Below are 24516 nucleotides of genomic sequence, written 5' to 3'. Positions count from 1 at the left end.
GGGTGGGGATTAGGTGGGGATGGATATCCTAATGGGAGGTAGGGCGGGGATGGTTTTGGACTTGTACCCGCCGGGGCGGAGATTGGGATAAATATTGGACCCGCCGCGGGAATGGGGATGGGAATGGGGATGAAAATATTAGGTGGGGATGGGGATGGGAAGGCCAACATCCGCCCCGCCCCATTAACATCCCTAATCATCACCTTCATTGGCAACCACCGTCACCACTACCACCAATCTCCACTCTTTCTTCATCTACCCAAAAAATTTTGGTTTGTTGTCCATTTGACTTCTATTTGTAGAAATTAGAAATTTTAAGTTTTGGCGTAAATTGTCAATATGATACTCCAATTAGTAAAAAAAGAATACCAATATTAGTCATTTGCTAATATATACAACTAGGTTAAGTTCCGTGCCATGCACGGTTATTTTAATTACTCCATATTTTCTTTTTATAAGTTAATTTATGGCATACAATAGAAAGTTAATATCTATGTAGAATAAAGTACATTTCACATAAAAAAAAGGTAAACATTATTGCTTGTTTATTTTGTTGACAAAAAGAAACTTTTTTTTTTTAAAAATAACTTCCTTAATAAATTTTTTTAATTTTTAAAAAAAAAAAAATACTAAAAACACACCAGAAGATGACACGTGTCATTGCTGGTGTCATAGTATGTTTTTAGTATATAGTTATTGATTATACGTAGTAATATAACTTTCAAAAGCATGACATGAATGCAGCATATATACTTCGTACATAATATCTATTTTACCAACTTACAATTAGTTTTTCAATTATTTCAAAATGCATCTGCAAGTTAGGAAATGATTCAGCAAAATAGTTTTTCTCGTAAACTTCCAGCTTTCCCTTGCTCTTAAGACTTTCGGATCTGAGAATTTGACAAAATTTATCCTTTTCTTCCCGTATCCAAGGCCGCCTTACATCACTCCACTGTCTCGGAGTCCCGTGAAGCACAAAACGCATGGTTTTATCCCTCTTGGTAAGCCTTTCTGCTACTCTTTGAATGACGTTATCATCAGTGAGATAAGCACCAGAAGAATTTAGTCCAACATCAACATAATGGATTTCAGTTATGCTGTCAAATAAGCTCTCTCTAGAAACTGGTACAATCTGTTTTCCTGCAAATTTGTTGAAGCTAGTAAGCTGCTGTGGGTCCTCCATATCTTTTATCTCTGAAAATCCAAGCTCCGTAATCAGTTGATTAAGTACTACGCCGCCCTTGCTAAAACCAAAAACAAAGGTTCTAGGAAGACATGAGGATGCATGTTCTGCATAGAGCTGGGGTTCTTGTTCTTTGCAACTGATGTGCTTGGCCCTCTGCAAACAATTTAGCAGAGAACAATTAGCATGTCGCTAGAATATGCAGTTCAGGCATCTGCATCAATATTCAGCAATTTTAATACAGAATTACTGAGTAGCTTAATTATGGATGATTGCATGTTTATATTTCATAAGCCAAGAAGAAGTAAATCACATCAAATTTAATAAAAGAATGAAGTTAATAGGTTTTTTTTTAGTTATTATTATTTTGCATCTTTTAAATTATCATGGACTCATGGTTTCTCTTAGTTAAAAGCCACATTGCTTGATGAACCCTAATTTTGTTTCATCAATTGCATACTTAAAACATTTCATGCATATAAACTAATCTTCTATAGTTTTAACAGTAAGTCAGTAACACTTAAAAGTTAAAACAAGCTGATGCTCAAACTCTTATTCTTCCAAGTATTAAGATGTAAGGAAGCAGTCATGCATATTTGCACCAGCATTGCACATTGCATAAATTTACTTGTACTCATCTAACCTGCTAAAGTCAGCTGGGACATCCATGTATTATTACTTAATAGTAACATGAACATAAAGAGTTTTTTGAAAATAGCCAAATTCAAGAAGCAAATTTATAAGAAAACCCTCAACCAAGATTTTCTAAACGAGGAGACGTGTTTAGATCCTGCATAACCAGCCCAAATATCACAAAGTACATATGAATGATATGATTATTTCTCCCTTTAAGATGGATTTGAGTCATTATCAATTCCAATGACGCCAGTCAGCTTTTAACTAAACAACATCTCTTAGCCCAACAAAAGCATCAAGACACAAGCACAAAAAAGTCTAAAATAGCAAGAATTGATTTGGAATTCAACATAATAATAAGCACAGTTGCATTCCAATTTACAAACACTATCTGCAACTGTAATCTTACGTCATAGGTACAAACTTTTCAAATTCTTGCCGGTCAAGCTAAAATCCGTCACACAACCTCAGCCACAAGATTGACAGCACACAAGGATGTGTGTAACGCAACCACAAATTTTTTCACTAAATTCAACACTTCAAGAATATTAGGCTCAAGTCATAAACGAACCCATGAGGATTAACATAACAAGCAAAACACTTATTTCCGAGGTGCCTCTAGTAACGCAACTAGAGACAAAACCCTGAAATTCATGTTATGATTACGCTGTGAATCTTTTGTATTCTTACGACAAAGCTTGCTCTATGCAGACCTTTAGCACACAGCAGTGCGAAAAAAGTATTCAGAAATCAACACAAAGGAAGATGGCATGCATGGGAATATACATTTCATAATATGAAGAAAAATAGAGGGGGGAATTGAGGGGGGGGGGGGGGGGGGGGGGTCACCACCTTTCTAACAAGAAACAGAGGATCCTTAATGTGAGAAAATAGTGTCGTACAAACCAGAAAAACTAAGTCAAAGGAACAAATTTGGATAGTCTATATAAAACTATAGTTTAATGAATCAGAAAATTACCCATTTAAGAGAGTTGTGACAATGTTAACATATAAGCAAAGGCAGATAGTCTTAGCATAGTAGCCTAGTTTTGGGAGTTGGAAATTTCAATTTGACAACATGTAACTTTCAGCCCTTATATCTACCAAGATTCACGGATTTTCTATATGATTGTTCATTTTGGATAAGGCAAGAATATCACCATTAAGTGGTTCTCCAGGAAACAATAGTCCATAGCTCAACAATCTCTAAAATTCTAGTAGAGCAACCCAATTGCTCCATCACATATTAATTTGCATCATCATGCCCATACTACATATAATCTTAAATTTTCTGAGCTACACATCTCAAAAGTAATCACATCAATCAAGGAAGTCGTAGATCATGACATGACATATCATTTGCAAACGAAAAAAAAGATAAAAGCTACTTCATATATAAAATATCAAACAGACATACCTCTTCCAGGAAATTTGACAAAAGTGCAATAACAGACATGGAGGCAGGAAATCCATCAGGTCTATAGGATTGAGGCTCCCCCCGTTGGTTAAGAGACTGAATAAATTCCTTGTATATAGCAAAAGGGCCATTGAATGTAGGGGCCTCAATAACCCATGCATTAATAGAAGCTCCAAGTTTTGACACAAGAATGTCAGCTATATTTTGTATACCAGATAGCCTCTCAATTGCTGGGTTGTTAGTCCCTTCAACTCGATCTCCATTAAAGAAGATAACATTCGCTGTTGGCACCTGGATATCATATCAAATTTCATACTCAAATATCAATATGTGAATATGGAAAATAAAATCTCATATGAAAGAGCGCATTTTCGAGTTTGATCCATAATTACACTCTTCTGCACTCACATCGATATAAATTCACTAGCTTTGTTAAGCTAAGAAGTGTGTAAATGAGTTGCTAACTTTCTGATAAGATGATAACTTACAAGAAGTGATTTTGAAGGTGAAACACAGAGAGATGCTGCTATTCTACAGATTGCAGTACCCTTTGGGCAAACAGGAACATTTAAAATACCAGTCCAACGATCCATGAATATCTGCTATCAGAAAGAGTGAACATTCACTTAAGGCAAAGAGAGTCATTCAGGAGGACTAACAAAGTTTCAACTAAAGGTAATAAGCTTTCTCACTACCTGCAGCAGTGCATCTCAGTTCTCATTTCTCAAATAAAGACCCTTTGCCCATAGTTGGATTTGGAATCATCTTCAAATCAACGCAACTATTGCATAGGAACTATGTTACTCAAATTTCTGTTATTCCAACTGTGGGAAAATTATCCTATCTGTTGCTGAAAAAGCTGAAGCTAAAGCACCCAGTCATAATATGATACAAAGACACTAAAACGAAGATGAAAACATAATTACACTGTGAGCTAAGCTATGCTACCCACGTACCCACCCTTTTCATTTCCAACCGAATTACCCAAAGATGAATCTTAGAAGTCCCAAATAATTAAACTAAGACGCAGCCACACTCAAAGCACATTGATGAATATAATCCCTCCTTCCCCTCAATAGCCGTCCTATTAAACTATCAAATAATTGTTTGTACAATTACGCTAATGTAGGATATATAACATAAACTCTTCCTTGAAATTCGGTTTATACACAATTTCAAAGAAAATAAAAACTAGCCAAACAAGAGTTTTTTAGTGGCTTTTGTAACTTTGACAAAAGAGTGAAGGTAATACGTACTACCAATTAACAAATTCATGCTTGGAAAGTAATAATTAGTAGCATTTAATCGATATTCAATAGAGCATTGCCATACTGGAATGAAGAAAATGATGATTGATCAAATTGATCAATAACATGGACTGTTTTAAAATTTAAACTAAGGTACCAATTAATGAATTCCTCGAGCAATGATAAATATATCTCCGTTCTTGATGTCACTCTCTTTCGATATACTTAGCAATACTTAGACAATTCATAACTAAATAGACGACGATTTTGGAATTAAAACACCACAATTGAAATCATCCCAAGGGTCAGTTAATAAAACAATCCTCTTTATTATAAAAACAAAAATTCAGATCAAATTCCACAAAATTACAAGCTTACAGCTCTGACAGGCTTATTATTATTAACAACATTTCAAATTGGGTACCATAACCATATATATTCATCATATGATCCTCTCAACAAATTAAATCCTCAATTATCTGAAAAAACAACTAAACCCCAGTTCAGAAACCAACAATATTACACCAAAAATACAACAATTTATAAAAACAACACATATATTATACAGATTAATAAGCAAAAAATCCATGCGCTACTTATTACTATGGTAAAAATAAAAAAACGAAAACTAATTTCAGGGAGAATTAAGCTAGGTAACTAACCTTGACTTGGAGTTGAGACTTGAGAGAGGCTTTCTCTCGAACAGCTTTTTTTTCTCCCTACTAGTTTTATCTAGAATTTGGATCTCGATTTGCTTTAATAATTGGGCCTGACTTATCAGAAAGTTTTAAATGAAGTTTGGGCCTTAATTCTTTTTATTATAGTATGGAGTATATTTGATTATCGGACAGCATTAGAAGAGCCTTCAACTAGGGTTGTATAGAGTGCGGTTTAGACCGCATCAAATTTAGGGGTGTAAATGAGTCGATACGTTTGTAAACTACTCGCGAATAAGGTCGGTCAAAGCTTGGTCAAAACTCGTTTGTTCAGCTAACAAACAAACTTGAACAAAAAATTTAAGCTCGTCAAATAAGTGAACAAAGCTCGAACAGCATCATATTCGACTCGGTAGTGTTCATGAACAACTCGTTTAAGTCAATTTATAAGTTTTTTCACGCCCAATTAAAATTCGAAAAATTTATATGTATATATATATATATATATATATATATATATATATATATATATATATATATATATATATATATATATATATATATATATATATATATATATATATTATTCATACATTTATGTAAAAAGTACTAATTATTTCAGCATGTAAAAGCATGAAAACTCCGTCATTACCTTTTTCTATAGAAAGAATATAAAAATCTTATATAAAATTAAATGGATGTGTTAAAATTTGAAAGAAACCATTTTTTAATTATAAATTAGACTCGTTTATTTAATCAAGCCCGATTTAGACCCGTTCAAGCTCGAACTTAAACTCGAAATGCAAACGAGTACGTTCGTGAACAAAGCTCGAACAAGCCAAATTCTTAACGAGCCCAGCTCGAACAAGATTTTTAAAAGCTCGTTCAAGCTCGAGATAGTTCAAACACGAATAATTCTTATCAAGCTTAGCTCGAACAGGCTAAAACTCGGCTCGGCCCGGATCGTTTGCATCCCTAATATTCAAACCGCTAACTAAATCCAATTTTGCGGTTTGGTACGGTTCGAAAATTGCGGTACGGTTTTTGAAAATGACCAAATTATGGTTTGCGGTTTGGTTTGGTTTCCAAAAATATTTAGACCAAACCACACTTTAATGCGGTTTGTGGTTTTTATACTATATTTTTATTAAAAATATGAAAGAACTAAAATATATGAGCTAATCTTTGACTATTAGTTAATTCAAGGTTAAAAAATGAGTTTAACATTTGAATTATAAATTAATATTACAAAATAAATAACAGTTTTGTTTTTTTTAAAAAAAAATAATTATAATTTTTAAAAAATATGTTTAAACCGTAAACCGCACCGCACCAAACCACATTTTGCGATGTGGTTTGGTGTGGTTTTTTTTAGAAGTGCGGTTTGAAAAAATTAGAAACCGCAAAGATTTAGGATCCAAACCGCATTGCGAACACCCCTACCTTCAACCAACTAGATTTATCTTTATTCTCAAATTTTATATAGTGAGGTACCTAGTAAGCTTTAGTTTCGTACCAAATAATCGGTTGTTTAGTACCAATACGTAACATAACTTTGATAATATAGTACAAAAGTAGTTGAAAATAAAATATGATTTATATTGGGTTCAATTTTTTTTTTTTTGAAACAAATCAATTCATTAATAAAAAGACATCCAACATCTATAAAAGATCTTGCACTGTGGTACATCTCTCGCACACATCCCTGGAATATACAACCTTTTCGGAGAGACGGTCTAACGATTTGTTGTAGCAGTAAAGATGGTTTTCATCAGATTTGCTTGAACGCATTTACAAACTTGACAACCGTTGCAATCCCGGACAAATCTTTACCAACAATTTGACAATATATAGGGCAAAAGAGATTACCTTTTTGATAATCCCTAACACACAAACAAATCCTAAACATAAACAAACAACTAAACTAACAAAAACTAATGATTCCACCATAAGGAGACGAACGAATATCTACACTAATAATGTAAATCTATTGAAACCTAAATTGCAAAACTTAAGAAAATTAAGGGAAAAGGGCCGGAAATAGTCTAATTTTTTGAAGAAATCAAACTATTTGCGACTTAAACGACCAATATATATTTTAGAGAAACCCTAGAAGAGAGGAGGATATATAAAAATTCTCTAGAGAAGAGGAGAGGCGAGGTGAGAGATTTTTTTTTTTTTTTTTTTTTTTGACTTCTTATGCTGAGTCCATTAGTTGAGAGAAAAGAATTAAATATTATAAAAGCTTTCCGTAAAAGGAAATAGAGCAAGAATTTAAAAACGGAGGGAGTATATCTTATACTCTGTAGTTAATTAATCAAGCAATTGTAAATGATAAGTACTTCTCTAGTTCTCTGGAGGGGAAACCTAAAACACTAGACCTTATACCTTGTGTCCTTGTGTCAAAAGATACAAGCTAAGTATTTAATATAATTAATCAATCAAACAATCGTAATATCATTAGATGGTCTAATGGCATTATTAAACTATAGAATACAGCAATACTACATTAGGGTAAACACCTTTCTTTCTCTATTCCCTACATGTTATTGAACTCAAGATCACCTAAACCTAGCTATAAATTTGCAAGTCACTTGGTAGCGGAGTAAAAAACTAACCCGACCAATCCGACCCAATCCAAAAAATAATCAATTCAGATTTCGACTCATATGTAGTTATACATACGATAATTTAGCATGATTTTAAATTTCAAGTAAATCCAACATGACCTAATCGAACCCAACTTAGGCCCTGTTCTTTAGAGTTGTTCAATTCTGATGAAATCTGCTCTGCTCTGCTCCGCAGTGTGTGGAAGCCTAACCCTGCTCTGCTCTGCATTGTCCAGAAGCTCAAAATAACCGGGCCTTAGTAACTCAAATTGACACCTCTACGTACTATGGAGCACGGCTACTATACTTCATTTCTCCCGCCTCTAGCTATCTCTATCATTCCTCTTCAGTTCTTCTCCAACTGAAGCTGCTTCCTTCCTTCCTTCAGGTTCTTCACTCTCCCAAATTTACTTTCTATTTATTTTTTGTTAAATTCTTTTTGATTACTTGCCCAGTTGTCCCCTTTATTAGCCTGCTTATGAATTTCAATAGATTTATATATTAAGCCTATCATTACATACTAATCTCATTTCATCATTACTGTATAACGTTGTAAATTTGGATTTTTGCTTGATAATTTTCTGCATTGCTTGAGTTCTGCACATAGTAGAATGCTATTACGATTACGATTACAATTCATTGAATTTCTCTTGTTATGAATATGAATTGAAGATTGAGCTGAATTTGTGGCTGTTTAAGATTAGGTTTTCAATTTCACAATTAGGGTTTGTGCTGTTCAACAAGGTTGAGACTTTGAATTGTGAAATGTAGATTCTTGAATAGGTATTTAGGGTTTTTTTAAAATAACAAATTACATCTTGCTGAGTATATTGGTTGCTGACTTAATTTGGTATTTTTATTGGGTTATTCTCTGACACTCAAATCTTTGAATAACTTCATAAGTTAGCTATTTTAATTGTGGCATCAGCTTATTTGCACGGCGTAATTTCCTGTCGTGCCTCTATTGCAACCCAATCTTTGGCCAAGTTTACCTCAAGTTGCCTATACATCAAACCAGGTTTACATCAGCAAATTTTGTAAAGGCGTCAAGTTGATTACGTCGTGGTATTTGGTTCAAGCAGGATTAATAGAAACTGATGTACTTGAAATCCAATCTACCTGATTTCTTTGAATTGTATAACCTCCTACAAGGGCATAATATCTCTCGATGTCACCTCCTCCAAATCCATGCCCGAATTATCTGTTTAGGTGCCCATCAACATAGTCATATAGCAACACGTCTTATTGGGCGTTACTCATCTCTGACTGCCCTGCGTGTGTTCGAACAATTGCAAGCCCCAACAATATTTCCTTTCAATGCCATAATCAGAATCTTGTCTGAAGAAAAGAGCCAATCCTCCCTTACTGTTTCTTTCTTTAAACGTTTAAAACGGCAGCCACTTTTTCCTAATGATTTTACCTTTTCTTTCCTCCTAAAAGCTTGCATCCATTCTGGCAATGCATGCTATGTAAATCAATTCCATACCCAGATCATGAAAACTGGTTTTATGGGTAATTCGGCGGTTTGCAATGGCCTTGTTGCTGCATATGCAAAGGGTCTAAAAGACTTTATATCAGCTCACAAGGTGTTTGATGAAATGCCTGAGAAAAATATGGTGTTTTCCTGGACCTGTTTGATTGATGTTTATGCTAAGTCTGGTCTATCTGAGAAAGCTTTGCAGCTGTTTCTCCTGATGGTTAAAGGAAACATAACACCAGAGAATGAAACCATGGTCAGTGTTCTATCTGCATGTGCAAAGCTTGGTATTGGTGAGTTGGAGACCTGGATAGAGAAATTTACGGACACTGTAAAGGACTATGGCCCTGTTAGCTCTACTGGTGACTCGATCAACATGGTGCTTACTTATTTGTATGGAAAATGGGGTAATGTGGACAAAAGCAAGGAAGCTTTTGATAGAATTGGTGATAATGGTAAAAGAAGTGTGGTAGCGTGGAATGCTATTATTGGTGCCTATGTTCAAAATGGTTGTGCACTGGAGGCATTGAGTCTTTTCAGGGTGATGATAAATAATCCTTATGCAAGTCCAAACCATGTTACAATGGTAAGTGTCCTCTCTGCTTGCTCTCAAGTAGGTGATATTGATCTTGGTATTTGGGTCCATGAGTACATGAAGTCTCGACGACGGGAAAATGTGCTGTGCACGAACTCATTCTTAGCGACTGCTATGGTTGACATGTATTGTAAATGTGGTGATCTGAGCAGAGCAATAAAGGTTTTTCAGTCTTTGCTTTCAAAGGATGTTATATCGTATAGTGTCATGATTATGGGTCTGGCTGTGAATGGTGAAGGACAAGAAGCATTAACCCTTTTCAATGAAATGTTGAACAGTGGATTCCGTCCCAATAGTGGAACATTTCTTGGTATTCTATGTGCATGTTGTCACTCAGGGTTGTTAGAGGTAGGGCGCCAAATTTTTCAAGATATGAAAATAAAATTTTCTATCTCCCCTCAATTGGAACACTATGCTTGTTATATTGACCTCCTGGCTCGAGTTGGTCATATTGAAGAAGCCCTTGACGTTGCCAAATCAATGCCCTTTAAACCTAATAACTTTGTTTGGGGTGCCTTGCTTGGAGGTTGCCTGCTTCATTTTAAGGGAAAGCTTACTCAAGACATGTCCCGAAAACTAATTGAAGTTGATCCACAAAATTCTGCTGGCTATGTCATGCTATCTAATTCTTTGGCTCATGATCATGAATGGAGTGAAGTTTCAGGCCTAAGGCGGTTGATGAAGGAGCAGGGGGTTAAAAAGCACCGTGGCTCTAGCTGGATTTGCATTGATGGGCTTGTGCATGAATTTTTGGCTGGACCCTGTTCAGATCCTGATGCTACAAGCATCAATGGCATGTTGGGTTGGCTGTTGAAGGAAATGAAGTTGCCGCGTTAGCTGATACTTCATGCTTTTCCGTATTGAGATGCTTGCATGTGCCGTAAAAGTTGCGCAATATATCCAACTAATGTGGGAGGTATCTACTAATCTTTCCCCAGAATTTGTACCTTGCTTTGTTGTGGTGTTGCTTAGAAACTGTTCCTATATTTTGCCAAGATTTGCATATCAAATATCCACATCACGGCTTTCAAATGATTAACAAGAAAGTTATCCCAAACTGAATGCATCTTCCTTGTCCTCTCTTCTTTGGTGTGTTGATATTGTATTATGAACAAAGGCTCTTTGAAGCAGGGACAGGATTTTCATTACCGGAACTGTCTGGACCTTTAGTGTCTTCCTATTGCAGCTTGCTGTTCCGGTTCATCAACTATGCTACTACATGTGAGAGTTATATATGTGTCTGCCATAGGTTTTAAATGTAAGCCTGGTCTTTGTTTGATATAAGCTTAATGTGGAAAGTCCAACTTTAGGAAAGAGCTTCAGAAGCAATACCCATAACATGACAGTATAATAGGAAAAACATGTAAATGGAAGGACAGAGTAGATTTCAGAAGCAATATTTTACAGGGTTATGGTCTGATGGATTCATTATGGTTAAAAAAGAGGGGGGAAAGCTGAAGTTTTGGTCTCTTGTCCTTTATTAACTTTCTTGTGCAATCTGTTTTCATATTGTCTCCTGCATTACAATAATCAGTAACTTATTTTTTATTTCGGAATGTCATGGAATCACAGAATATGGAAGTATTCCCTTCTTCATTACCTTTCTAGTTTGTCTGCCCGTTTCTCTTGCTTGCCTCACACCAAACTTTTCTTTTTCTTTGTATCATGACCCATTTGGAATATGCATTATTAATTATGTAGTTTTTCACTTTGAATTGTCAAAGACAACTGTCTCACTTTTAGCAAAGAGATTGATTTTTGCTGTCATAAGTCCAACCTAATGTTGCATTCGACATTTTGCAGATGCAGAGAAATGTGAGCTCGATTTCTTTGAGCAATACCCTGAAACTGCAACCATGATAGTACTATCAATGAACTTGGAGAGATGTAAACAAAATTTGTTAGGGAGACTCTTTCATTAAATAATCTAGCATCTGTTTCCCTCAAATAAAAAATAAAAAAATAATCTAGCATCTAAAATTTATGCTTACAAGTTACAACACTTTGCTCTTTTTTTATGACATAGTGATACATTGAAGCATTTTTCAACCTATTGCCATTGTCTTGTTATTCTGTAGGACCTAGGGGCAGAAATTTTCTATACATATTATTATGGTGTTGACTTTAGTCAGTCCTAGTGCTGTTACACATACTTATCGGGGATGTATCTGAATAGTTGCTTGGATTTGAGCTACATGAATTTGTCATGCTGTTGTATTGTTTGAATAGTGCAATTTTATTAAAAAGAGAAAATAGAAAGAGCCATTCAGATAAGGGAAGGGTGAGAATTGGCTGGCTCCTTTACTAACCGTACTTCTTGAATCAACCAAGTAAATCAGCAACAGAACTATATGGTTGTATCACATTTATGCTTCTGACATAATTATCAGGCTGTATTGCAGAGCTTTGTGCTATGATGTATCACATATGTTATGTGACCTTCCGTGAGGTGTTAGTTGGGCCATATTGTCAAATTGTATATAAGGACTTGAATGCTTGGAACATATATGTATATTGTCCATGCAAATCAAGGTTGGGTTTTTTTTTTGCATATCCCAGAGTGCTCCACTGTAGTTACTTGTTAGTTAATGATGCAGCTATTGTATCTTCTAGGGTTTGTCATAAGCTATCTTCTAACCTTCAGATGTTCCATTGTAGTTAGTTGTTGCAGCTATTGCATCTTCTAGGGATTGTCAATAAGCTATCTTCTAACCTGTAAAGAACTTGAACCAAACCTTAATAATATTTTTACTTTAGAGTCTGAAGTATTAGTGAATAATAGTGTGGTTGGATTACTATATATTGTCCTAGCAGTTAGACATGCAAGGACAGCCAAATAGCCAATTTTGGGGACATTGGTGCTTATATTGCACCTGTAAAGTGTAAATGGGTAAATTAGAGGTGTTGCTTGAAATTCTTATTTAATCATGGAGTGGTCAATACCTGGTAACATGGCTCAAGTATTCTTATATACTCCTATTTTCAATAGTGGTGAAGATTCTGATGCGTGTTAGTAATTCACACACTATAGCTACAGACGTTCCTTACATTCTGGAGCTTTTGAGAGATTTGCTCTGGCATTTACCTCTCTGGCTTTCATGTGCTTCACTATGACAAGTTTTTAATTGTGACAGACTTTGCAACGTGACTTTGCAACGTAAGTTTCATGTGTCTGACCTATACTAATGCTTAGCGGCTTGACCGCTGTTAGCTAATCTAATAGTGCTCTGTTGTTTTGTGCATGGTTATTCCCTTTCTCTTTTAAATTTTCTTCCCTGGATTATCACAATCTGTAGTGCAGGTGACAGAACTGTAAACTTAATATTAAACATAAGAGGCTTTCGTTCTTATCAATTTTTGGTACCATTGCAAGTTACAACAGTCCTAGAAGAAGTGTTTTAGTTTGCATCCTAGGTCTTTTACTCTTTTAAGAAAAATACCACTGGAACTTTGGCTGTAGCAAAAATTAAGACTGCTGCATTTTTTGAAAGAATATGACTAATGTGATTTCCAATTTCAGTCACTTGTAGGCTTGTAGCGAGTTAATGAGTTATACTCATTTGGCCTTTAGCCTGGAATTGTTGCATTCAAGCTAGCTTTCTGTCATTTGTATTTTGATTCTAATCATTCTGTATCTTACCGAGGTCAGAGTTTATGGCTCATTCTATGTTATGATTTTCTTGTGTTGCACTCGCCTTTCTCTATCTTCACAAATTGGATCTTCAATTTTGGTTAGTGTAAGGAAACTCTATCCACCCTATGAACATCTATATTGACTATATGAAACTATTCAAGTGCTTTGCTGTTTTTGCAGATTGAAACTGATTGTCAGTCTTGTCAGCTGTTCTCAAGTTTTTATCGGAGGAACAATGTGGAATGGCAAGGACTAACTTACTGATCAATCCTCCATATCAAATGGTACGGAGTACGAGTAGTACTTAGTAATTAATTTACGTAGCTGTGTTGTATTATGAAGTCTTAACTTCAATATCAAGCAATTTACTGCTAAACAGAACTGACCCTCTCTCGCGGTATTCTATTCAGGTGTGTATCACAGCGCAAGGGAGTTGATTGACTGCTCTGAAGTTCTTCGCCTCTCTTTGGTGTGGTCAATAAGGCCCAGAGTCCAAAGACCCTCTATTCTCACCTTAATAAGAAGGTTATTGTAAGATGAGCATAAATACTTGAATCATATTAATGTGGCCCAGACCTGTATAAATTGTGTTCAAATTTGTATCACGAATTAGATATATAGTTCAAATTTATAATCTAATCTTGATATTTAGAAATCATGAGGTCTCTTTTCCTGCTCTTCTGAGAAATTCGGTGTAAAATAACCCGGAATTGGCCAAATTGGTCAAATTTTAGTAAATGTTACGTATAAACAATATACTGTAATAATTAAACAAATTAATAATAAGTTTTTTTTTTTTTTTTTTTTTTTGTACTTTATGGTTTAATTAGGGCATATATATATTGGTGATGATTGTATAGGTTGGTACATTATTACAGATATTAGCAAAATAACATAATTTCAAACTTTCAATATATGCTAAGAAAGTTAATTATATTGCGTTTAGGAAATTTAATACGGAGTACATACCAAAAGTTAACCAAATTAATGCAGAAAGAAAACTTAAACAACATAATAATAACCAAATCTAAAAGACAAGAATTATGCCAAACACTACTATAGTCCCTTAGCACTTGCACCCTTCAATGCTTGACTCCCTTCAAACCATGAGCGAAGTACAAGAAAGTCGGATCAATAGCACCATCCTTGTAGTAAGCCATGACCGTAGCACCATCATCGTGCATACTCTCACCCACGAAAAACTGAAGATCATTGAGCTTCGACATCAGAAACTTAGTTGCTGCCTCAACGTTCTTCTTGAATTCATCAGCCTTATCACCCTCCAACTTGGCGGTCAAGTTCTTGATGTACCTCTTAACCCATGCAATAAACTGTTTCTTATCATAGGCAGGTTGTTCTTGCAGCCTAAAGTTGTCGACAATGTCGACAACCTTGACAGCCTCTTCATCATCAACAACTTCTTCATCATCTCCTCCTTCGGCAGAAGGGTTTGCACCAATGTCGACTTCAATGTGACCGCCTTTGACAACCCACTTCCCTTCTACCTCCCAAAGACACCCATTGAAGAGTTCGCTGCACCGGTACGAGTCGGACAAAAGCTCGTCGCCACTAATGATATCCTCGTACACGATCATTGTTCTAGACTTTTTTTTTTTCTTCTTCTCTTCTAACTTGCTAAGAATAAGAATCAATCTAATATGTTTTTTTTTCGTGTATTTTTTGTTGGCATTAGTGTAATGTGTTATGGGTATATATAGAGAAACTTAAACCGCCTTAAAGTAACCTAATTCAATAAGAATTACAATTTTTGCAAAGTTTAGGAAACTTTCCTTTCAAAAATAAAAAGAGAGTTAAGGGAAACTTAACAAAGGTGACGTAACATACAAGAGTACAAGGTATGTAATTTCCTAATTACACCAAGTTATCACCGCCTTATAATTTCTCCCATTGGATTGATAATCGGATAAAATTAAAGCACTCTCAAAATTTTTGGAAATTTATTATTATCCAATGAAATTTATTATTATCCAATAATTGACAGTACTGATTTTATTTCCTAAACTCTATACATCTATCTTTTAACACTTTAACAAAAAAAAATATTGATTATAGCTGGCACTGTTTATTTTATTTCCTAAACTTTATAATCTGTAACTTTTTTTTTTTGATATATTTTCTAATTTTATTTATTTAAATAGTGTGAATTGGAATTCTATATTGTTGAGCAGTGTTTTGTATAAAAGTTAAAATCCTTGATTAAGGCGCACTTTCATTAATTTATTGTATAACAGATAAAAGTTATCGTAAAAGTATTTAAAGCTACTCTTACCTACTACAAAAGTTACCCTTTTCCTAATATAAATTTTACTCTTAAAGAACACTTATAATGCATTAGATTATCCTATTAGCCTTCATAGCATGTATCTATTAGAAATTACACATTAAAATACAATCAAACTCGTTACAAATTAAAAGTGTTCCTTAAAAGGATTAAAGTTAACGTAAAATTGTTATACTAGTATATAGTTACTCTCAAATTGATCGTCTTACAATTAAACTAACTTAAGCCCGTCTTGTAAATCACCTATGCGGCTATGCACAATATATATAAAGTATTTCCCCACTTATTACGAAGGATAACACATAAATATGTACTGCATATTTTTCATTAAAAATAAAGTGTAGAAATCAAAAGTTTCTTAGATACGCGTAACCTGAAATACAAAACATATACTCCGTCTAATTTACTGAACATCTTTGAAGATCATTTCAGATATGGTTGGATTATGACATATCATGCACTTAAAAAATAAACAACAAAAAAAAGTGGCTCAAACATGGCTCACGACCCAACATGCTCAGTAACATTTCATACTATGCCTATCTGTGCTTGTGCAACCATGCCATGTTTTTTTCGCATTATATTGTGTAGTGTCTCTACTCTCTAGCCGTTCTAAGTTTCTAACCCAATGCCATCTTTACCTCTAGCGGTTTGCTACCTCATGTGAGGCGGCAAGTCGCACATATGTCTTAAAATGCCGAAGGCCAACCCATAAACATCAAAAACATGAAATTTACCGAAAGGGCCTAAACTTTCTCGAAAAGTTGTGCGTTTCCCGCCAACACCTTCTTCCAACTGATTTTTCTAATTCCTCGATAATTTTCTGAGATTTTTCTCTACTTTTTTTGAAATCCCAAATAAAATTCTAATCTTACTTTTTTTTTTTTTCATATAATCTCCTAAAAATGCATCATCTTATGCACAATCTCTCACTAAAACCAAATTCTTACCAATTTTTCTATGTGACTTTCACTCTCATCAAAGAACCAATTTCTTTCTTTTCAACTTTTATAACTCAAAACCCAGAAATTGATAAAAACCCAGATCAAATTCCCATTAAATTCCATCCAAATTCAATAAACTCCTCTAATTTGGTTCACCCCAATTACATAAAATCAAATATATCAAATTCTAATCTTTCTCATGATAATGGGCAATACTATGATATCATTTCTTGTAATAAAATGATTACAAGATATATTAGATCAGCTGATTTAGATTCAGCTCTTAGAGTGTTTAATACTATGCCTGTTAAGAATACCATTACTTGGAATTCATTGTTAGCTGGGTATTCTCGAAAACCCGGCATGCTAGCAGAAGCCCGCCAACTGTTTGATGAAATTCCTGAACCAGATATTTTCTCGTTTAATACAATGTTGTCCTGTTATTTGCGTAATTCAGATGTTGATGGTGCTAGATTGTTTTTTGAGAAAATGCCTGTGAAGGATATTGCTTCTTGGAATACCATGGTTTCGGGTTTTGCAGAAAATGGGATGATGAAAGAAGCAAAAAGGCTGTTTTCAGCAATGCCGGAGAGGAATAGCGTGTCGTGGAATGCAATGATATCGGGTTATGCAGAGAGTGGGGATTTGGATACGGCTGTTCGGTTGTTTAGGACAGATCCATGTAAGAGTGTGGTTGCTCTGACTGCATTGATAAGTGGGTATATGAGAATTGGCAAGATTGAGATGGCTGAAAAAATGTATGAGGAAATGGATACGAAGAGTTCAGTAACATGTAATGCTATGATAGCTGGTTATGTTGACAATTCTCGAGCAGAAGATGCAATTAATCTCTTTAAGATGATGGTAGAATCTAGGGTCGAGCCAACTCCGTTAACCCTGACTAGTGTTTTGTTGGGTTGTAGCAAGTTATCAGCATTAATCTTAGGGAAGCAAATTCATCAATTTGTGTACAAGTCTCCGTTGTATAAGGATACGACAGTTGGGACATCAGTGTTGAGTATGTATAGCAAATGTGGAGTTTTAGAGGATGCATGGAAATTGTTCTTAGAGATGCCTAGGAAAGACATGGTTGCTTGGAATGCCATGATTTCAGGGTATGCTACTCATGGATTAAGTCAGAGAGCCCTTGCTCTGTTCGATGAGATGAAAACCAAGAAAGTAAAGCCAGATTGGATCACTTTTGTTGCAGTTTTATCAGCTTGTAATCATGTTGGACTAGTAGATCTCGGGATGCACTATTTTGATTCAATGCAGAAGGATTATGGGGTTAAGGCTAAACGAGAGCACTACATTTGCATGGTAGACCTCCTAGGCCGTGCTGGTAAGCTTAAAGAAGCTACCGACTTAATAAAGCAAATGCCCTTCAAACCACATGCTGCAATATTTGGGAGCCTCTTGGGAGCTGCTAGAATCCACAAGAATATAGAATCAGCTGAGTTTGCTGCTAACAACTTGCTTCAGGTTGATCCAACAAATGCAGCAGCATATGTCCAACTAGCTAATGTTTACGCTGTTAATAAGAGTTGGGACAATGTTTCTAGGGTTTGGAAGTCCATGAAGAAAAATAATGTGGTGAAAATTCCAGGTTGCAGTTGGATCGAGATAAAGAACACGGTTCATGAGTTTAGGTCAAGTGATAGAGTACACCCAGAATTGCCCGCAATTCATGAAAAGCTCGGTGAGCTTGAGATAAAAATGAAGTTGGCTGGATATGTGCCTGATCTTGAATTTGCACTGCATGATGTTGGTGAGGAGCAAAAGCAAAAACTGCTGTTATGGCATGGCGAGAAATTGGCAGTCGCGTATGGATTGATGAAGGTGCCCAAAGGCTTGCCTATTCGTGTTTTTAAAAATCTGAGAGTATGTGGTGATTGTCATCGAGCTTTGAAGTTCATATCAGCCATTGAAGAGAGGGAAATAATTGTAAGAGACAGTACAAGGTTTCACCATTTTAAAGATGGGAGCTGCTCTTGTGGTGATTACTGGTGACTAGTGAGGATGATAATGAAACAGAAAACATTAGATTAATAGGTTGTGTTATGTATCATCTTATATGGATCATGATTCTTATACTAAGTCATTTCTATATGCATGATTCTAATAATTAGAGGCTTAGAGCAAGGCATTCAAGAGTTTTGCTTAAACTTCTCCATCATATACACCTTTTTCTAACGATCTCATATTAATGTATGTGTTCTCTTTTGAGGTAACTCCCCAGTGTGTAGAGCAACTAATTATAGTCAATTAAAGAATCTTTTGATAGATTTTGAGTTTGTTTTAGCTTTGCTTCATCATGAGCTCCATCCCTATAATACTCGAAGACGTACAAATGAACTAATATGAGATCGGAGGAGCATATTAGGTCTGCTTTTCTATGCTTTACTCTATGGTGACAAGTGTATTAAACATTTAATCCCTAAATGGAAATCTACTGGATACAAATTTCTGCATTTTGTCCTTACAAGTACTCCAACACACAGAAGAGGCATCCGCGCACAGGTCACAACCCTCCATTTCTGAGGGTGTGCTGAGACTGCTGACTGTTGGGTTCTGTATATAAATAAGAGTGTTCTTGAGTTGCTGCCTTGCCAGTTTCTCCTACAACAAAATTTTCAAAATCCTCATGCATAGTGTACAAGCCCTTCTGAATATACAAATTTTGAAGCCTGATAGCTATTGCGGTAGAGAGAAAAGGTGACGGAACCAAAGATTTATTTCATTCAACTGAAATTAGAACAAAAAAGCTAAAGCAAAGCCAACAAGTTTCAAGTGACCTTTGCAACTAACATTAAATTCAAACTTCAAACCAAAATGTAACAACTCTTAGCACAGCTTATAGTATGCTGCCTAAGGCCAAAACTAGATATACTAATAAAAAGTAAAATCTTATAGTACAAAGGACTTGAGCTTTACTAAGATACTGCAAAGGCTAAAAGAGATAGAAAACTAGTTTGTAATTCAAGCATAAAGCACGCTTCAAATCCCATCATCCTCATCTACAAAGCAATAGCATCTCCAAAGTTTCGTAGAAGAATGATTGAGCCGCCAAACATTCCTGCAGCACGCAAAAATCTCTGCAAAATAGACCCAGAATTAGAAACATATAAGCATTACAACCTATTCACCTACAATGCCAAAAAGTTATTGAAGCTAATTTAATACAATGTAATTCTGATAGTAAAGCTTTCCCCAGGCCTCCACAGACCAACAAGGACACCAACAATAACATGGCCTGTAAAGGCAACAAACAAATCCAATATTGTGAAACAATAAATGTACAACACTGAGTTTATACCGGGTCAAGTTGCATTCAAAAAAATCCTCTTTCATAGTAAAGATTGCTTTATTGAACAGATTACCTATAAGCTCCCTCCACCAATCCAACTTCCCACAATAGAGTGTGATGTGGGGGTGTCCAAAAAGAACAAAACCATATAAACCTCCTACATTCCTAAGACATCTCAAGCATTTGCATACGATATATGAAACCAGTTTCTAGAGCATCAGAAAACGCAAACCGAATTAAAGAAGACATACTAATAGGGACTTAAAAAACCAGTCCCAGTCAAAATTGACAGCAATATAATAAGCAGAGACATTTTCCATATGCTATCCTTAACAAGAGGTAGACAACTATGCTACAATTGAACAAAATCCCAAGTATACACGTGAACTATACCCCAAGACCAAACAACCAAAAGAAGTCCAAAGCTAAACTAAAAATCTAATTAAAAAGACCAATAAGCACTTAAGTCAAGCGCCAAAACACTAAGATAGAAAGCAAACTAATCTACAAACCTGTGATATAATGAAAAAATAAATATTTATAAAGGGCGATACGGTAAGAGGCAGATCCAGTATCCACCACCAACACAACAAACCGGGCATGGAAAACGAAAACCAACCGGCAATTACAAATTTGCAACACCAAGCGGGTGGAAACCATAATTTTAAAACAGCAGGTACAGGGTATGGTCGTGAGGGTAGAAACTAACTAGATAATCCCTCATTCAGGATATAAGATTAACCTTCCACATCCTATAAGAGCACCACCAATGGGCCAATGCTTATCTATACAAATGAATCCCACTTTTACATTATATTGTCCAAAACCAATTAACCCATTTCTTGCTTATACAATTTTGCTAACCTCTCAAAGAAGAAATTAAACGCGTAAAAATTTGCAAAAGGAAGACAATATCAAACATGATCATTTTAACATTGTAAATGCCCCTTAAATTTACAGAATTCTAGGATATATAATCGTAAATCCCTTCCAAGTCAAACAGAATATAGCAAAATAATAATCAATATAAACATATGATTTATGCATAAAATTGCGAATCTAAGTATATTAAATCGCCAAAATAAAAACGGAGATCAAAACTTTATACATTAATCACATAAACAGATGGATTGAAGAAGAAAAGGGGGAAGAAAGCCACAAAATTGAAAGTGCGAAAGAAAAAATTAGGGGTGAGAAATATAATGATCACCATGTTGAAAGCCCACTTTTCTGGGTCGTGAACCTGGGAGTGCCAGAATCGCTTAATACTGTCGACTGAGATTGGGAGGTCTGCCATTGTTGGAGCTTTGATTTAGGGTTTAGGGTTTTCACGGTAAAACGATCGAGTGCAAATATAGCAGCAATTAAGAAGGGCTTATTCGGCAAATGCCACTATTTATTCATTTTTTTTTAACACTATATATTCAAATTATTTATTTATTTTGTTTTCCTTCTTTTTATTAGTTGATCCATTTTGGAGGCGAAATTACAAGTTTTATCATCAAAATAATAAATAAATCATTTATATATATATATATATATATATATATATATATATATATATATATATATATATATATATATATATATATAATATGAGTCTAGAGTTTTTTTTTTTTTTTTTTTTTTTTTTTTTGAGTAGAGTTGTTGATATAATTATAAAACGACAATTTTATTGCTTTATTTACCATTCTCACTTGATAAACAATTTTTTGTTTAACTTTGGATTTGTTTTGATTTACTGAACTGAGATGAAGTGAATTGAACTGAACTGCACTGGATTAATTGGAGCTAAATTAAACTTCTGAAATGAATTATTTATGAGAGAATGAAATTAGGAATTGAACTGAACTGATTGGAGCTCAACTGAACTAAATTGAACTGAATTTAAGCTGAAGAGAACAAGCCCTAAGCTTACTCTTATTAGAATACTATTATCATAAAGCAATTTTATAAAATACCCTAAAATAAACACCGAATTTTTTTAATGGTTTGCATTAAACCGCTAATTGCATTAAAGGTTTTGTCCAAAGGTAGAACCACTCATTCAATTAGCAGTTCATTGGATAAAATTACTCATGTAACCCTTGGCTTAGCAAGTCACACAACACAATCCACCACTCATGTTTCATATTAGGCTTGCCTTGTACCTTATTTTTTATTCTCTCTGTGCTATAATAATTGACACGTTTAATTTTTTTTTTTTTTACTATAACATATCAACGTTAACTATAGTAACTATGACAAAAAAGTAGTACGAGTATTTTTTTTTAAAAAAAAAAAAATTATCCTAAAACATATTGTTAAATAAGAATTGATTGAAAATTTTGTAATATCAACTATTTTATACTTGTATGTTTTTGTAATATTTAATTATATACAATAAGGTCAACATTGACATATATAATATGTTAGATATGTGTCAAATGTAAGTGCGTCAATCAATTGTTATTTTTATATAAGAATTATTTGAGAAAATACAAGTTTATCAATATGATAAACAAAAATGGAAAAATTATAAATAAATCAACAACTTTTTAGTAAATACGGGTTCCATTGTTGTTGATATATTTACGAAAATGCCATGATAACTAGGCATTTATGTTGTTTTATTTACCATTTTGTCATTTGATAAACAAATTTTGTTTATCAAATTGATTAATTGGGGCTTCCTCGAATTATTTGGAGTACTTTTAACATTTTCTTACAAATAATAATCCATAGTAATAATGAAAAGGAAAAAAAATAATAATAATAATAAATAAATAAATAAATAAATAAATTGAGCTAGAAAGGAGGGCCCATGAGATGTAAGTGGCCAAGCAATAATGAACACGTGGGCGTAACAGCATCGGATAACAAATCCTTTGTTCATCACAATTTTTGTTTACAAAACTATAGAGATTGCCTTTCAAGAAATCTTTCCCTTTTGATTGTAGCAAAATATAGAAACTAAATTAAAGGCTAATAATTATTCACAAACTCTGCTCAAAAACATCAGCAACACACCCAAAATGGAAGCCTCAGCTGCACTCAGCAGTAGAGGAATTCCTGTTGTAAAGTTTCAATGTTATTCACATAATACTTTCAATGGAACAAGGGCAATGCAGGTTTTATCTATGGCCACTAAGAAGTCCAACTCGTCGTCATCCACCAAAACCTCTGGCTCTAAAAAGGTAATAACACAATATCTCGGCTCAAAATTAGTTGTCACATTACTAGTTTAAAATATCCGTGTTTCATTATTCGCAGCATATTTGTGCTGTAAAATTTTTCTTGCTACTAGTAGTGTAAATGTGAAAGTTATGTCAGTATGACTGTATGCAGTATTTTGCAACATTCTTCATTTTTGAGGTCATGAATTCTTGTATACTTAGTAGATAAGAATAAAAATTATACCAGATTGTTACATAATGGGAAATTTGGTATCTGGCTTATGGACTTATTATTATTTGGGACGGCTTAAAATCGAAGTTTGATTTATTATTGCGAAATAAAGGGAGTAAAATACTATTTTCCTTGGAATATTGAAGTGATTTTGCATTCAATTAATGAATGTTTTATCAAACTGCAGAAAGTTTTTGTTCTGTTATACATTAGGAGTTCTTGAAATATGGTTTTAGTGATCAATGTATGGTTTAAAATTGTGAATGTGGAATGGTGGGGGGTAGTATTTCCGATTTGAGAGGAGATTGGGTACAAGGTGAAGAGTCATGTAACCCTCTTTCTTAAAATAAATGCAGGGTAATTCGGTGAAGCTGCTGACGCGGGTGGAGCAGCTGAGACTGCTGACAAAGGCAGAGAAAGCAGGGTTACTTTCAGCAGCAGAGAAAGCAGGATTGTCATTAACAACAATAGAGGAACTAGGTCTGTTGTCAAAGGCTGAAGAGTTGGGTGTATTATCAGCAGCAACAAACCCGGAAACCCCATCAACCCTTTTCACGCTTAGCCTGGGGCTCTTACTTCTTGGCCCTGCTTTCGTTTTTCTGGTACCTGAGGATCACACCTGGGAAATAGCTGTCCAGGTTTTGGTTGCACTGCTTAGTGTTGTCGGAGGATCTGCAGCTTTTGCTGCTTCGAATCTTGTAGCAAACCTACAGGATATCGAATAATTTTTGCTGAAGAAATAATATATGCTCCTTATTTGTGTACTATGTAATTCGTTCGATCTATTCTTACCATAGATTATACTGCTTGAACTATTATATACTTGAAGTATGAATACATTTGCTAAGGATCATGAAAAGCATAGGCATGCAATCTTAGCCTTGACAAATTTTAGCAATTGGAGAAGCTACTTTCACAAGGTTTTCAGCTTTTCATGCGTTATGAACAAATTATAGATACACAGGATTGCAGGGAAGGTGTTACAAGAAAAACATGACATAACTTGATGCTATGAATCTATCTTACACTCAAGTGTACCTTTCTAGGACAACGCGGGCATGACATGCACCCTATGTCCCTATGCACATCATGACACGCCCAGGGCGGCAGGGCATACAT

The 24516-nt window shown here is 34.7% G+C and overlaps 3 protein-coding genes, 1 long non-coding RNA gene and 2 pseudogenes across 5 annotated transcripts; 3 read left to right on the top strand and 3 right to left on the bottom strand.

The window, feature by feature from the left end:
- Positions 1-711: 711 nt before the first annotated feature.
- LOC145568518 (uncharacterized) lies at positions 712-5201 on the bottom strand. 2 transcript variants are annotated; one of them, XM_081627940.1, is made up of 5 exons: positions 5149-5201; positions 3935-4098; positions 3728-3838; positions 3240-3530; positions 712-1342 (listed from the first exon to the last, which is right to left on the bottom strand). In XM_081627940.1, exons 3-5 carry the CDS (start codon positions 3830-3832, stop codon positions 773-775), a joined length of 966 nt encoding a protein of 321 aa, XP_081484066.1. In that variant the 5' UTR covers positions 3833-3838; positions 3935-4098; positions 5149-5201; the 3' UTR covers positions 712-772. The 2 variants fall into 2 exon arrangements, with proteins under 2 accessions (XP_081484066.1, XP_081484067.1); XM_081627941.1 differs by lacking the exon at positions 5149-5201 and having other exon boundaries at positions 3935-4159.
- Positions 5202-8681: 3480 nt separating this feature from the next.
- On the top strand, positions 8682-14284 carry LOC145568517 (pentatricopeptide repeat-containing protein At2g22410, mitochondrial-like). The gene is made up of 3 exons (XM_081627939.1): positions 8682-10739; positions 13638-13741; positions 13868-14284. Exon 1 carries the CDS (start codon positions 8849-8851, stop codon positions 10658-10660), a length of 1812 nt encoding a protein of 603 aa, XP_081484065.1. The 5' UTR covers positions 8682-8848; the 3' UTR covers positions 10661-10739; positions 13638-13741; positions 13868-14284.
- Positions 14285-14539: 255 nt separating this feature from the next.
- Positions 14540-15067, bottom strand: LOC145568516 (translationally-controlled tumor protein homolog pseudogene; annotated as a pseudogene).
- Positions 15068-16565: 1498 nt separating this feature from the next.
- LOC145568515 (pentatricopeptide repeat-containing protein At4g16835, mitochondrial pseudogene) lies at positions 16566-18713 on the top strand (annotated as a pseudogene).
- Positions 18714-19419: 706 nt separating this feature from the next.
- LOC145568514 (uncharacterized) lies at positions 19420-21360 on the bottom strand. The gene is made up of 2 exons (XR_014095836.1): positions 21221-21360; positions 19420-19798 (listed from the first exon to the last, which is right to left on the bottom strand). It is a non-coding gene; the product is annotated as an uncharacterized LOC145568514 (long non-coding RNA).
- Positions 21361-22968: 1608 nt separating this feature from the next.
- On the top strand, positions 22969-24161 carry LOC145568513 (uncharacterized). The gene is made up of 2 exons (XM_081627938.1): positions 22969-23186; positions 23754-24161. Exons 1-2 carry the CDS (start codon positions 23025-23027, stop codon positions 24120-24122), a joined length of 531 nt encoding a protein of 176 aa, XP_081484064.1. The 5' UTR covers positions 22969-23024; the 3' UTR covers positions 24123-24161.
- The last annotated feature ends 355 nt before the right edge of the window (positions 24162-24516 follow it).

This window comes from Chenopodium album, chromosome 11 (genome assembly GCF_948465745.1).
Source record: "Chenopodium album chromosome 11, dcCheAlbu1.1, whole genome shotgun sequence".
Taxonomy (NCBI): Eukaryota; Viridiplantae; Streptophyta; class Magnoliopsida; order Caryophyllales; family Amaranthaceae; genus Chenopodium; species Chenopodium album.
This window is presented reverse-complemented; position numbering and strand designations above follow the sequence as displayed.

Coding starts and splice junctions, on each gene's coding strand:
- LOC145568518 (XM_081627940.1), bottom strand. CDS start 3,832: ATGGATCGTTGGACTGGTATTTTAAATGTTCCTGTTTGCCCAAAGGGT. Junction 3,531..3,727: donor CACCTTCAAAATCACTTCTT/GTAAGTTATCAT, acceptor TATGATATCCAG/GTGCCAACAGCGAATGTTAT. Junction 1,343..3,239: donor TGTCAAATTTCCTGGAAGAG/GTATGTCTGTTT, acceptor AATTGTTTGCAG/AGGGCCAAGCACATCAGTTG.
- LOC145568517 (XM_081627939.1), top strand. CDS start 8,849: ATGTACTTGAAATCCAATCTACCTGATTTCTTTGAATTGTATAACCTC.
- LOC145568513 (XM_081627938.1), top strand. CDS start 23,025: ATGGAAGCCTCAGCTGCACTCAGCAGTAGAGGAATTCCTGTTGTAAAG. Junction 23,187..23,753: donor AAACCTCTGGCTCTAAAAAG/GTAATAACACAA, acceptor AAATAAATGCAG/GGTAATTCGGTGAAGCTGCT.